The sequence below is a fragment of the Liolophura sinensis genome, chromosome 7 (assembly GCF_032854445.1).
Source record: "Liolophura sinensis isolate JHLJ2023 chromosome 7, CUHK_Ljap_v2, whole genome shotgun sequence".
Taxonomy (NCBI): Eukaryota; Metazoa; Mollusca; class Polyplacophora; order Chitonida; family Chitonidae; genus Liolophura; species Liolophura sinensis.
Window position 1 is genome coordinate 33,433,190 of NC_088301.1, and position 13,924 is coordinate 33,447,113.

A 13,924-nucleotide genomic window follows, 5' to 3' on the forward strand; every position below is an offset into this window, starting at 1 on the left:
CTTGTCTCACTCTGAGTTCAGTCCGAGAGGAGGCGCTGTTATCAGCTGTAAGCCCACAACTTGCACAATTCAGTGATGGCCGAACCACCATTGTAAATGGACGTTTCCGCAGCTGTTCCGACTCCGAAGTAACAACTTTAACATGTGAGGTGTCGAAAAGCAGTGTAACGGACAAGGAAAACTTCGCAAGTACCTGCCCAAAAGGCAAGCCAATCTGCACGCCTTAAACCTGACGGAGATATCGATTTAAGAGGGCCACGTGGGGAAGTGTTAACAACAACAACGATCAGCATGCCCCTGAAACCCGCCACTCTCCATCTAGAAGATGGCACTGAGTTCACTGGGATGTCATTTGGGGCGGAGATAAGTGCCCCCGGTGAAGTGGGTACGTTTATTCTTTATTACATGCTAATACTGTGAAAGAGTTTTGCCGGTATTTCCAAGCGAGTGGATTTTGCTGGTCCTTCTGCCTCTCGATCATCTACCATGCCGCCATGCCGCCTTCGAAGAGAGACAGCGCATGCGTATTGTTGTAGGGAATTTTATTGGCGGAAGGCGAATATACATTATCCAGTGTTACATACACACCCACGTGGTCGCCACTGCAGTGAATTTTTGCATACAGGCAAAGCCAAGCCCGCCAAAATATATCACACGAAAGTTTAATTTATTCATGTCTCCAGTTCAAAAGACAAATATACCATCATCTGAAAGAAAACATCGATGATAAGTTAAACCAAAGGGGAAGATCTGAATGTTAAGATTAAGATTTCTAATATGTTCATAAAACGCGCCAGATGAAAACATTGTACAGATCCACATGCAAACCTTTTGTAGACATTGCAGTAGTTGTAAACGGAGTTACTTGGTGTTAAGAAAAACAGTCTTGCATTCTTTTATCTCAGAACAGTATTTGAATAAGTCAGATGTAAAGTTTTTCTTATTGTATTCCAATTTCTTACTTCTCCCCATTTCAGTCTTCTCCCTATTTCTAACTTATCGCTATTTCTATTTGCTTTTTCCTATTTTTTTTGCTGACCCATATTCTGATAATGTTTGATCCATATCAGAGATCAAACGTTGTAATCTACTGGTTGTTGTCGTTAATGCTTGATCATTCACACTTCCTCTTTTGTGACGGATCAAGTCTAATATATAATATAGAGCAAGATAATAAAATGTTGTAGAAATGTAACTGTAAAAACAGGTGTAACCAAACATTAATGCAAAAACATGAACACATACTTCTATGTTACTTTTGTGGGGAACATTATTTCATAGTAATCAACAGGCCCTATCCCCCATTGAATCAATGACATCTTTATATAAGCACATAATAGTCAAATATAAGTAGCCTGATGTTATACATGTACATTGCGCAGTTCTAATTTTACTGATATAACATAGCATACATATACATGTACAGTATATTCATATTTATCCCATAATTTGCCCCCTGTTAGTGATATAACAACAGTGATGTAAATTTTCAATACTACATGCGTTAGGCCTACACAAATGAAGCGCAATTTTGACTGGTCACCTGAACTTTCATTGACAGGTTTATCTAATGCAAAAGTACAACTGCATGACAGACTATTTTTATTGTTTGTAACCATGAAAAAAGTAAAAGCCAGGCTAGCATTCACTGACTACACCGTGACGCCAGTTTCCACCGATTTCTTGGTACCAAACGGTTCACTTTTTTGGACACTGGATAGGAATAAAATATATCTTCATGAATTGTAAAATGGCAGAGGTTGATGAAAAAAAATAAATCACTTAACGCCAAAAGTATGATACTCACGAACACGAGTTTAACCGTCAACGACTGCAGCGTTCTGGAATCAGATTTTCACGAAATTAAACACCTACATGGCTACAAACTTACTTTACTACTTTCTACAGCACCAAAGCGCTGTCTCGTGTGTGTGAACTGGTTTGCAACTGATTTTATCTCAAGATTATTTTAGGTCTAGTCTATTGTATTTGCCACATTAAACACGATAATTGTCCCACTGTGACTTTTAGAATCACATCTACCATCACATAGAAAGTCCTCAACAAAAGTGAAATAAAGCACTTTGAAACATCATAGACACTGTTTTGTCGCATTCTCCAAGTTCCATGATGGTTGGTAAGACCAGCAAATAAGTTTTGAGGTCAATTTGCATTAAAAGCGTAAATTTGAATATTTTGTTCCGCATGATTTTTGAAATCACCGCTTGTCGCGCCATGCAAGTCTTCGCGTAACATCAGCTGTCATAGACATATGACCAAGATTAAGGTCACAATGTTTGAGGCAAATGTTTCTGTAAGTGAGCAGTTATGAATGCTGATATTTTCCAAAAAAAAAATTAAAGCTTATGTTGTAAGTTAATGGACTGTGATATTTTCACAGAAAATTTACAGAAATCCCAGATTTTCTCGATGTTTTCAAGAATTATATTTAGTAAAGTGTGTGGTTCGGATTTCACATACATCGATATCAGTACGCATTTCATTTACATACTTATCAAAACAAACAGACAGTGTCTTCACTATTAAGCACCTAAAACCATTCAAAATAAATTATGGGATAATAGGATATGCAATTCGTGACCCATGATATCAGATTTAATGAACTTGTGGTGTAATTTTCATTTGTTCCGAGCCCTTGTTGAGGAACAAATGAAAATTACAGCATTCCTTTAATAAACTTATATAATGGGTGACTCAGTGTATATCCTCTATATATCATTCTAGATTCGCCTTCATTTGTTTTGAGGTTTAATTGGTAACAACAAGTGATCAGCAGCTCTCGTGTGGCAGTTTGCAACGTCACATGCATTTCTTGAAGATTACTTGTATTTCAGCAGTATACCATAAATGGTGCATCGACTAAATTACTTCATCATTTCGTAATATCAGTACTACATGTATAAGTAAAATTATTGTGTTGGGTATTAGAACAATCCTTCAATCAAATCCTGCAACTCTGATTCTGAGGAGCGAACGAATTTCAACTCAAGTTTTTATTATTGTTTATGTAAGTGAAATATATAATGGTACCCTGACTGTCAATTTCGTCCATGACTAACTTGTTCATTTTTCCTGATTGTAAGAGTTCTGTTGAGTTTAGATAGGTGTTTTGGGGTTTGTTTAGAACATGGAACGTGGAAAATTGTAAGTGTTAGCACTAAAAAGGATATTTTGTGACCATCGTCGGCCTCTAAAAATGCATTTTTGTGGGAAAAATTTAAGGTCATTTATGGTAAATAAGACTAATTGTATTATTTGTGCACTGTTTTTCTCTTCAGTTTTTCAGACCGGAATGGTTGGTTACACAGAATCCCTGACAGATCCGTCTTACAGTTCTCAGATTCTAGTTTTGACATACCCACTGATTGGGAACTATGGCATTCCAGCTGTTGAGGTTGACAAGTTTGGCTTGGAAACTTGGTTTGAGTCTAAGAAAATCCATGTGGCAGCCTTAATTGTTGGAGATATTGCTGAAAAGTACAGTCACTGGAGTGCAGTAAAGTCATTATCCAGTTGGTTGAAAGAAAACAACATTCCAGCAATATATGGTATGAAATATAGTGTGGTATGTTTTATTATAGCTTTTGTAATAGAGGAACAAGGCTTTGTTGAACTTTTTAACTGATTTCAGTTTGTTTGCCAAAACTGAAGTGGGTGTACTATGTTTATTTTTTTTTTTTTCCCAAGGTTTCTTAATAGGGCATAATAGAGACCAGGGGAGGCAATTTACTCTAGCTGGGAGAGGTACATCTTCTGAATGTTCAACTTTTGGAGGTGAATGTTAATAATAATAATGCTGAGAGAGCTAGTAAATATGTTATTTACGTTATTAATACGCAGTTATATTCCGAAAAATATCTCTTAGGCATAAACTATGGACATTTTTTCCCCCCACAGACATTGATACAAGAGCACTGACCAAGAAAATCCGAGAGAAAGGCACCATGCTGGGCAAGGTTGTTACCATATTTAAACTATATTGTCAATTTTAGATCCTATACAAAAATTGATAGGTACAAATGAAATAGAATTATTTCTGTTATTCTATAGCTCAAATAATTAAATTTCACAAATTATCAGCCTTGTTTGTTAATGGGTTACCATTCAAAATCTATAATAAAGTTATAAAGCAGGTTGCATTATAGACTTTTAATACTTTAGAATCATTTCAGCACTACAAGAAATGTAGTTGAGGCCATTCAGGATTTTTCTTGCATGTTTGTGAATACTTGAGTGACATTAAGTGAGTCGCAAAACATAAAGGAATAAATTTCTCTTTGCTTGGTTTCTTCTCATCCATTAGTCAGATTAACACTTCATTTGTTGGTTGTATTGCTCAGTGCCCAACCAAGTGCATTACTGAATGTTATGAAAAGTGCATGCTGTGTGTGCAAGGCTATGTAGGGTATCAACAGACCAGGCACTCGTGGATAACGTTATGTCAGTATCGCACAAGGGTATATGTTCATACTTCATTTCCAGGTTGTCATGTCTGGTGTGGACCCTTTCTCACTGCCACTCGAGGACCCAAACAAGACAAACCTTGTTGCTTCAGTGTCCTCAGAGGTAAAGACAAAAATTGTTTTCAGGGCGGCAGGGATGCACTATGCCACAAGAAGACATAGTATATGTGCACACCCCTAATGACTCATTGTCGTCATGTAACTTAAACATTGTTAAGAAGGACGTAAAATCTTAAGTAGACATACATAGAGATGTTGTATCACCCACTAAATAATTTTGTTGTCCACCAAAAAAGTGGTATCAAGGACTGAGACGTTTTATCACTCGCTAAAAACTATATCACCAGTTTCAAACAGTGTCAGTGTTGTCATGTAGAAATATAAAGAATTCAAACCGAGTGCTGATTTGATGTCTCTAGGAAATAGTAGAGACTGATGCCTTGGTGTTTTTGGACAGTAAAGTGATACCTGTATTATTTACAGTATCACTAATTAACATGGCTGTAGACATGTCTGTCTTTGCCCCCCGATCTATGGAGATTATATTTCTGTTAATTATGTGCATTCACTCTGAAGACAACAGAGTCTGCTGATATTTTCCTCTGATGAGTTTATGAAGTCTCATTGTCTTCCTTAGTCAGGAAATTCCTATTAAAGTTCTGTACTCTCTCTCAGCTGTTCACTGGATATTAGCCTCATTTCTGAAGACTGTTTTTATTCTCTTCTCTCTACATTGGTTAGTTAATATAGTGTTCAGTATTAAAATGTTAAGACTGTTGTTCTTGTAAGAATTTTAACCAAACTTAAAACAGTGCAGACAAAAAGCAGGAATTGTTGAAAGAATTTAATATGCGTGTATGTAGGGTGTTTACTGTAACTGTTGTTGACTATAGTCATCTTGTCCACATTGAGTTGAGTGTTTCATGTGCTAACTTCATGATGTGTTTAACTTTTCCTGTCAACCTTGAATTCTGTCATGAGCGAACTGTGAAAAGGTAAATGGACTAAAATATTGGCCCATTATTAAGCTGCACTATTTACCTGCTCCTAAGAGCTATGGTGACCTTACAAGGTGTTTTGGAATTTGTTTGGAATGTAGAATGATTCCCTTCTGGAAAAATATACGTTTCAGCACGAAAAAATATATTTTAAGCCATTTATTCACCTCCAGAAGTGCACTTTTTGGTGAAATTTTGCGCTCTTACCACATTTTACATTCATTGGATATCAAAAACTATTGCAGAGTCCAGTTACCTACAACAGCGGACAGGAAGTGACAATTGTTGCAGTGGATTGTGGGATTAAGGTTAATCAGATTCGCCTACTCTGTGAAAAGGGTGCCACAGTAAAGGTTGTTCCCTGGAATTACACTCTCAACCCCAAAGGTAACGTGATATACAATTCTATTATTCACCCACATTTCTTGTTTTACTTGTTGTAGGCTTATATGCCTATCATCAGTATTGAATGTGTTTGCTCAGATTGATTAAGATAAGTGATGGTTGAAGGAATGGAGATTCCTTTTTGTCTCATTTTTCATACAGAACACTTTTCCTACCCACAGCATGATTTCTATAGTTACGGCTGTGCAGGAAGGTAACATTCTTGGCAGGCTGTGCTTTGTATGGACTCTGCATGAATCATGTTGCAAGATTATTTATTTACTGTGTTATTTAAAGTACTTAATTTTCACATGAAACTAATTTTCGTGCAATTTGCGGTCAATAATTTACTGTGAAAAATAATTCCAGTGAAAAAAATATCCAAAATATATCCAGGTAGTAGTAATGATGATGTGAAATCTTTGCCAGGTTGACGGGAGTTGTGCTAAGAAAGCCCGAAGGACCATCTAAATTTTTTAACAGCAGGGAAGGGGAATTGTGGTTTAAATATGTATAAACTCTAGTGCTAAGGCCTGGTGGGTATAAAACAAAGTAGGAATTTATTCGTCTTTAGTTTGATCAGTCTGCAATATGGCCGTAAAGTGAAAGAAATGTAAGTACCAGCACGTGCTGGCTTCTAATGAATGTCGCTCTGATACACGCTATCCCATTGGCTGTGCCTCTACTTTGGTCCATTGAGTGAGCTTCTAACAAACTGTGAAGTGTGTACAACAACACACTGGCTGTTTGAAAGCTACGGCAATGTTTGCGGTTTCTGACCTGCTACAGAGGATGATTAAAACTGACAACAATGCCAAACTTATCGTGTTGCTTGATAAAGAATGAGTGACTGGTGCAGATAGTGGTAAATTCATATGTTTTGCATCGAACTGCTCAAAAGGTGACAGTTCACTTTACCTCATCAATGATTCGAAAAGAAGTGACACCTGTTTGAGTACTGCTCACTATAGGTGAAAGTAATTTTCTTACGTGGTGATAATCTATCCCCATTGTTTTAATCTCTGATCCAGATGGCGAGGATTAGTGACATCGTAAGAAACGAAGGAGGTTTAAAACCGCCCATGATGATACTTGATTGATGTTCTTGAATAATTTCGGCCATATTATATCTTGGAAAATTGTTCAATTTACTTTGCAGTATTTGATTGGAGCTTGTGCTAGGCCACCGAGGCCATTGGATGTGCAATCCATGGTAATAAGTAGGCTTTTTTCTGTGATACAATCCAGTCCAAGACACTTTGAGTAGATTTCACTTGATGTTTTTTAATCTTTGATGGATTTGTAAATTTGGCATAGGTCTCTTGCTGGCCTTCTTGTTTTTCAGAGTTTGATGGGTTATTTCTTAGCAATGGCCCTGGAGATCCTGAGATGTGCCCAGAAACAATTTCAAACATCAGTCGAGTTTTGAGTGATGATGATTGCAAGCCTGTGTTTGGGATTTGTTTAGGACATCAGCTTCTCTCACTAGCCATTGGAGGCAAGACATTTAAAATGAAGTGAGTCATTTCAAGTGGCTGGGCAAGTCGTCAGATTGTACATGGAGTACTGTAACCTTGTATGTAGAAAAATGTGGATGAGAATTTTTTCAATGACTTAGTCGTTTCAAGCATTGATTTAGCATCAAACCAGGCGTTTCAACTGGTACATACATAAAAGTTTAAATGTATCATCATATGATTTCTTTCTTCTTATTTAGTTCTGTCTGTTAAGCATACAATAACTATAAAACCATTTTGAATATTGAATTGGAAATGATAATCAGTGGCTAGCCTTTATCCATTTGTCACACATGTCTATCAAATAATTAATAGGTATTGATAAATCAGTCAGATACACAGATAATTCATTTGGTGCTTGTGGGATAATTTCCTCATCATTTTTTACAGGTATGGAAACCGTGGTCACAACCAGCCATGTATTCACCATGATACAGAGAGGTGTTACATCACAACACAGAATCATGGCTTTGCAGTTGACCCAGAGACGCTGCCCTCTGAGTGGATCCCTCTTTTCACCAATGCGAACGATAACACTAATGAGGGGATTGTTAACAAGACTAAGCCCATATTCAGGTGTTGATCAGAACTTTGTTACTCTTACTTTTAATTCATTCATATTGTAAATCATGTAATTAAGCTAAACTCGCTAACTGAGTTGCCATGCTTGTGAGGTTTGAAAAAAAAAAAACAAGTATTTTAAGATTTGAAAGTATAGTGTTCTCATAGGATAGTGTTTGTAGGTTCTTGGTGACAATAAAGTTGTCAATCGACCCATGTTTGAACACTTGCGTTTGCTGCATACCATCTTTCATCCATCACTGCGACATACCATGTGACAAAAATTCATCAGTAACTTGGTCAAGTCTAGCGCTTTACCTTGGGCAGCCCAGTTTCTTCCATCCATAATCCACAATAATTTGCTGTTGTTGTTGGAAGGATGTGTGAACATTGAATTTGTAATAAAATGCAATTTCATTTGTTACAAGCACCCAGTTTCATCCTGAACACATGGCAGGCCCACAGGACTTAGAGTGTTTGTTTGATGTCTTTCTTGATCAAGTCCGAGACCACAAGAAGGGAAACAAAAGGTATTGTCTAAAATGATCCTGTTCTTAAAATAGCAGATTATTTTTCAGATTTGTAATCAATGTTTTTATTCTGATTTATAATCCACATTTTAACATATTTGTATATCCCAGAATATGTATATGTGCATATTTTTTCAATTTAAATAGTACATACTGAATTACATGGGAAGGTCTGGCAGCAACCTGCGGATGGTCGTGGGATTGCCCCGGGCTCTGCCCGGATTCCTAACACCATAATGCTGGCCGCCGTCGTATAATTGAAATATTCTTGAGTACTGCGTAAAACACCAATCAAATAAATACATACTGAATAGGTAAACTTTTTTTCTGAATACATTATAAATTTACATGAATTTGGACCAGTGTGGATTTTTCTCTGTATGTTTGATTTGTGTTAAAGCAAAGTGAAAATGAATACGTTTTGTATCAGGTTGAAAGTTGTCGAAAACTAATAATTCATTTAATTAAACTGCAATAAAAGTGTAAAAGAGCCAGAAGGGCATCACTTCACCAGTGAAGACATGCAACTTGCAAACCATTTATACAATATATTTCGACCTAGTGCTATATTCTATCTTAATTTAATTATAACATATGAATATGGTATAATACAATGTTTTTTAGTTTCCAGTGCTATTGTTGAATGTAAGTAATTTAATACATTATTTTATCAAGAGGAGATCAGCATTTACTGAGATGCCTTATTTTCAGTGTGACAGTTCGCGAGAGGCTGAGAGCAAAGCTAGAGTACAAACCTGCCGCAAGCGCTGTGCCTGCCGAAAGAGTGACGCCTAAGAAGGTTCTGATACTGGGCTCTGGAGGGCTGTCCATTGGGCAAGCTGGAGAGTTTGACTATTCTGGATCACAGGTAAGACCAGTAGTTCGGCTTTAAGTAAGTTTTGTGAAAAAGTATTCATAATTAGCTTTGGTTCACATAGCATGTAAACCAGTGTAAGGAGTTTACTGAAACAGCAGTAGTGAAATTTGTTCTGAATGGAATATTAACCCTCCACCATATGGACAGCATCAAGCTATAAACTATCCTGACTGTATAACACAAGACTCTTGGTACAGGAGTACATGTTCTTGAACAGGTTGGATTATTGAAGGCTCTGAAAGTTTTAATTGTTGTAGTTGGGGGTTTGACTTCCTGTCCTAGAAGCTGTTCCTCTGAGTGTTTGTATGCCAGGCCAGAAATTGCGCTCACAGACTTCTCTTAATTGGCTCTAACACATTCATCTTGCACAGCGTGGTAATACATGTGGTTGATGTAAACCCCAGCAAAATTATGTGTTATTTACACTAATGCATGGTTAAGATGATATCCCAATGGGAATGCGTACATTTCATTTTTCATTTATTACTTTTTTTTACTTCTGTAGAATGTACACCTTAAAATATTACAGTAATATTGTTGTTTGAGTAAAGTTATCATCAGTCTTGCACTTTGCACTTGGATGAAATACATATCTTAATTTCTGAATTTCAGGCATTGAAAGCACTTAAGGAGGAAGGAATTCAGACAGTCCTGATCAATCCAAATATTGCGACTGTTCAGACGTCAAAAGGGATGGCAGATAAAGTCTACTTTCTGCCTATAACTACAGACTATGTCATTCAGGTCGGTCAGAGGTGTCAAAAGAAGATAAATACCGAAACAGCCTTCATTGTGCATCATCAGCATATCACAGGAACTGTTGTAATATTTTATGGATCTTGTTTCGGGTAGTGGAAACGGCCAAAGCATCATGTGATGATGCTGTCTGTAAAATTTAAGATGGCAATAAAGTATAAGGAGTAATTTATATTCCCCCACCAGTTAAATTGGCTTTGTCTTGAGATATTTTTTCCCCTGATTTTCTGTAAATATTTCATCTGTTGTTTGGTAAAGTGAAACAAAAATATTCCTGATATCTTCCTGATATTCCTGACCATTTCTGTTATGCTAACCAAAGTAGATTTTTGTTTGTGTCAAACAGGTTATTAAAAGTGAGCGTCCCAATGGAATACTGCTGACATTTGGAGGGCAGACAGCACTGAATTGTGGTGTTGAGTTGACCAAGTTGGGAATCCTAGAGAAATACCAAATAAAGGTGTTAGGAACTCAAGTCAAATCAATTGAATGGACAGAGGATCGGAAAATATTTTCAGAGAAGATGGCAGAAATAGGAGAAAATGTAGCACCCAGTGAAGCTGTGTACTCCATTGAACAAGTAAGTACTAGAAATATTTTGTTTTTTCCTCATAGTTTTCAACCTAAGCAAAGAAATAATTAAGCCAGTCAGGCAATATTTTCTCATGCCCTTTTTTTTTAGTGAAAAGGAAGCCAGTAGTGTTCATTTCTTATGTAATCCTTTAGGGTAGTTCTTGTGTTGTTTAACAGATGGCATTTATTTGTTGGTTTTATTGAGGTGTTTTCTTTAGGTATGTCACAGATATAGATGGAGTTACCATCTGAACCAAATGAGATAAAAACGTTTACTTGTCTTTCGAAGAAAATATGCATTTGATACTCTGGAAGCATTTCATGTTTATGAAGGCAAGTTTTTAAAAAGTTTCATATTAGCAGAAACAAATGAATGACAATCAAGCTACTGTCTCCCTCAGGCAATTGTGGCTGCAGAGAAGATTGGTTACCCAGTCTTGATACGGGCAGCATTCGCTCTTGGAGGGTTGGGGTCTGGATTTGCTGACAATAAGGATCAGCTTGTTACATTGGCCACTTCAGCCTTCGCTCACACAAGCCAACTACTGATTGACAAGTCTCTGAAAGGCTGGAAAGAAGTAGAATATGAAGTGGTCAGGGATGCCAAGGATAACTGCATAACAGTAAGTGTTCCACTGCTTTCTTGTAAGAAAAAAAATACAAACTGAACAGACAAGTCACAACAAAAAAAAAAACCACATTAAATCACATTATAAATAAATGTGCCTTACCGAAAGTCAGCTGTAGATTCAGTTTATGGCATGTAAAAACTCTGTGTGTGAACGAGCTATCAAAGAAAGAAGTAAACCAAGCAAATGTATTGTTGGGGGACATTCCCAGTGTGAGCTCTGTTGCATGAGTTGGTCAGTACCTTTCACTTAAACAACTGTCCCTATTTTTGTATTTGATTCTGTAGTTTGGGTACAATATGAAAAAACACATGATATACTACTGAGCAAAAGGGGCAGTTTAAGATGTCAAATTTTATGCGAGTTATTAATTAAGGTAAGAGAGGTATAGTACTGCTGTCTTTACATGTACAGGTGAGAATGTGATGCTGTTGCAGGTATGTAACATGGAGAATGTTGACCCACTGGGGATACACACAGGGGAGTCAATCGTGGTGGCCCCAAGTCAAACCCTCACCAACATTGAGTACAACATCCTGAGAACCACAGCCATTAAGGTCATCCGCCACCTAGGGGTGGTCGGAGAGTGTAATATACAGTACGCTCTCAACCCACACTCACAGCAGGTACTGTAATGATTATAAGAATTAATAATGTCAGTGTTAATAATTTCATTAATCAAAAGTCCAACTGCTGTAAAAATGTCAACTGGAGTGATGAAATATTTTGTTTTTTGAGGGATATCATTTATTATTACATTTATTACGTTATCTTCCTGTTGTTTAAGCTTCTAAATACCAATATATCATTTTTGTGTTTGATTTTTACAACCTGTAAAATGTTTTATACAAAGTTTTGTATTGGTTATCTTTTTCAGTACATATTTGTATTTTAAACCCCAGATTTTTGTCACATTTCCCAGTAACTTCTCTTGGTTTCAGTATTTTATAATTGAAGTAAATGCACGGTTGTCAAGAAGCTCAGCTTTGGCCAGCAAAGCAACCGGTTACCCCCTTGCTTATGTGGCAGCCAAATTGGCTCTGGGTATCTCTCTTCCTGAACTAAAGAACTCCGTAACCAATTCAACCACTGCCTGTTTTGAGCCCAGCCTGGATTACTGTGTTGTGAAGATACCACGCTGGGACCTCAGGAAATTCTCCCGTGTTTGTACAAAGGTAGTAATCACAGGATTTGTGTCACATTTATTTACTTATATCTGTTTTAACCCAGTGAGGTCAGTATATGTACTTTGTATTATCTTGCAAATCAATTTCAGTTTGTTCTATGTAAGGATTGGTGTTTGAGAGTCTTTTGCAAACAATACCAATGTGTAGTTCACAATTTATGAGGGCTAAAACAAAAAACAGTCCTTTAATGCCAAAAACTTGTCCAATCAATAAAATCCAAAGGTAGACAACTCTTGACTGGAAATGACTTAAGCCATCGAAAGTATTGTAAACTTGTTTTGCATTCTCTCTGCCGATACGATACTCTTGATTGCGGTGTAAATGAAATTCTGCTCTTACCTTCAATAATGTATCATTTTGCCACTGTTATTACTCCGGATGTCAAAGGACGCATTGTCTTGTGTGTGACTGAAAAACATGGACTCTTTTGAAAGAAGGAAATAAAATTATATGCATCAAAATACTAGTGTAATCTTATCTTTGTCAGATCGGGAGTTCAATGAAGAGCGTGGGTGAGGTGATGGCTGTTGGCAGAAAGTTTGAGGAAGCATTTCAGAAGGCTCTGCGGATGATGGATGAGACCGTCACAGGGTTTGACCCTTATCTGGAGAAGGCGTCGGAAAGTGTGAGTTTGACAGTGATTTTTGCTTCTTACATATAGATGTAGAGATTTGCATTTTTTACCCTTTCTTTTTCAGTGTTAACACAGCCATTGTGCTATGTTGCAGATCAGGCACATGTACATTGTTATAACACAAACATCTCTTTTTGGTCATAATGAAATGTTCGAGGAAAATTACAATATTGTGTTTTTATCACATGAATGTGTATGATTTTTAAATTGTGAGCAGTATATCTCTGCATCCAGCTCATTGGGCTCATAAACTGGTTGGAAGAAAGGAAACTAAATCCGAGGATAATAAGGTGGCCAATGTTTCTGTATGTTGACCATGTGTATGAGAAATCCAAAAGGTGAAATTCAAAGATTTTCGATTTGCTTTGGAAATTTATTGTTATGTAACACGTACATGTACACGTACTGCCAGCAACCTGCAGATGGCCATGGGTTTCCAGCGGGCACCATAAAGCTGGCCGCCGTCGTATAAGTGAAATATTCTTGTGTATGCCATAAAACACTTAGTAAATAACATGCATGGGGTGTAAAAAAATTCATAGTTTTTGTGAGCCTAGAAGAAAAATGAATAATCAGGACAGTCATGTTCACAACAAAAGCAGTCACAACCTTAAATAATTCTAAAACTGTTACAGTAGAAGTGTCTTCATGTACATATCAGATTTGTTAAAGCTGTGAGCTTTTCATTTCACCATAAAGTTTGAAAGATAGATGTTAAGATTAATTTGTCTCATGCACTAACCTGCATAAATGAAAAATTTTGACTGGTTTGATTAATGTAGTGAAATTTTTTT

General features: G+C 36.8%; 1 protein-coding gene across 2 annotated transcripts in view; it reads left to right on the forward strand.

The window, feature by feature from the left end:
• The first annotated feature begins 84 nt into the window (after positions 1–84).
• Positions 85–13,924, forward strand: part of LOC135469809 (multifunctional protein CAD-like) — a 45,291-nt gene continuing 31,451 nt past the window's right edge. For both annotated transcript variants that reach the window (XM_064748415.1, XM_064748416.1), the window contains exons 1-15: positions 85–385; positions 3,300–3,569; positions 3,919–3,977; positions 4,504–4,587; positions 5,728–5,869; positions 7,212–7,383; positions 7,774–7,959; positions 8,373–8,474; positions 9,186–9,342; positions 9,964–10,095; positions 10,454–10,687; positions 11,082–11,303; positions 11,747–11,935; positions 12,251–12,484; positions 12,984–13,121. In XM_064748415.1, the coding sequence (XP_064604485.1) occupies positions 292–385; positions 3,300–3,569; positions 3,919–3,977; positions 4,504–4,587; positions 5,728–5,869; positions 7,212–7,383; positions 7,774–7,959; positions 8,373–8,474; positions 9,186–9,342; positions 9,964–10,095; positions 10,454–10,687; positions 11,082–11,303; positions 11,747–11,935; positions 12,251–12,484; positions 12,984–13,121 (2,415 nt within the window). In that variant the 5' untranslated portion in view covers positions 85–291. The remainder of the gene's footprint in view (positions 386–3,299; positions 3,570–3,918; positions 3,978–4,503; positions 4,588–5,727; positions 5,870–7,211; positions 7,384–7,773; positions 7,960–8,372; positions 8,475–9,185; positions 9,343–9,963; positions 10,096–10,453; positions 10,688–11,081; positions 11,304–11,746; positions 11,936–12,250; positions 12,485–12,983; positions 13,122–13,924) is intronic.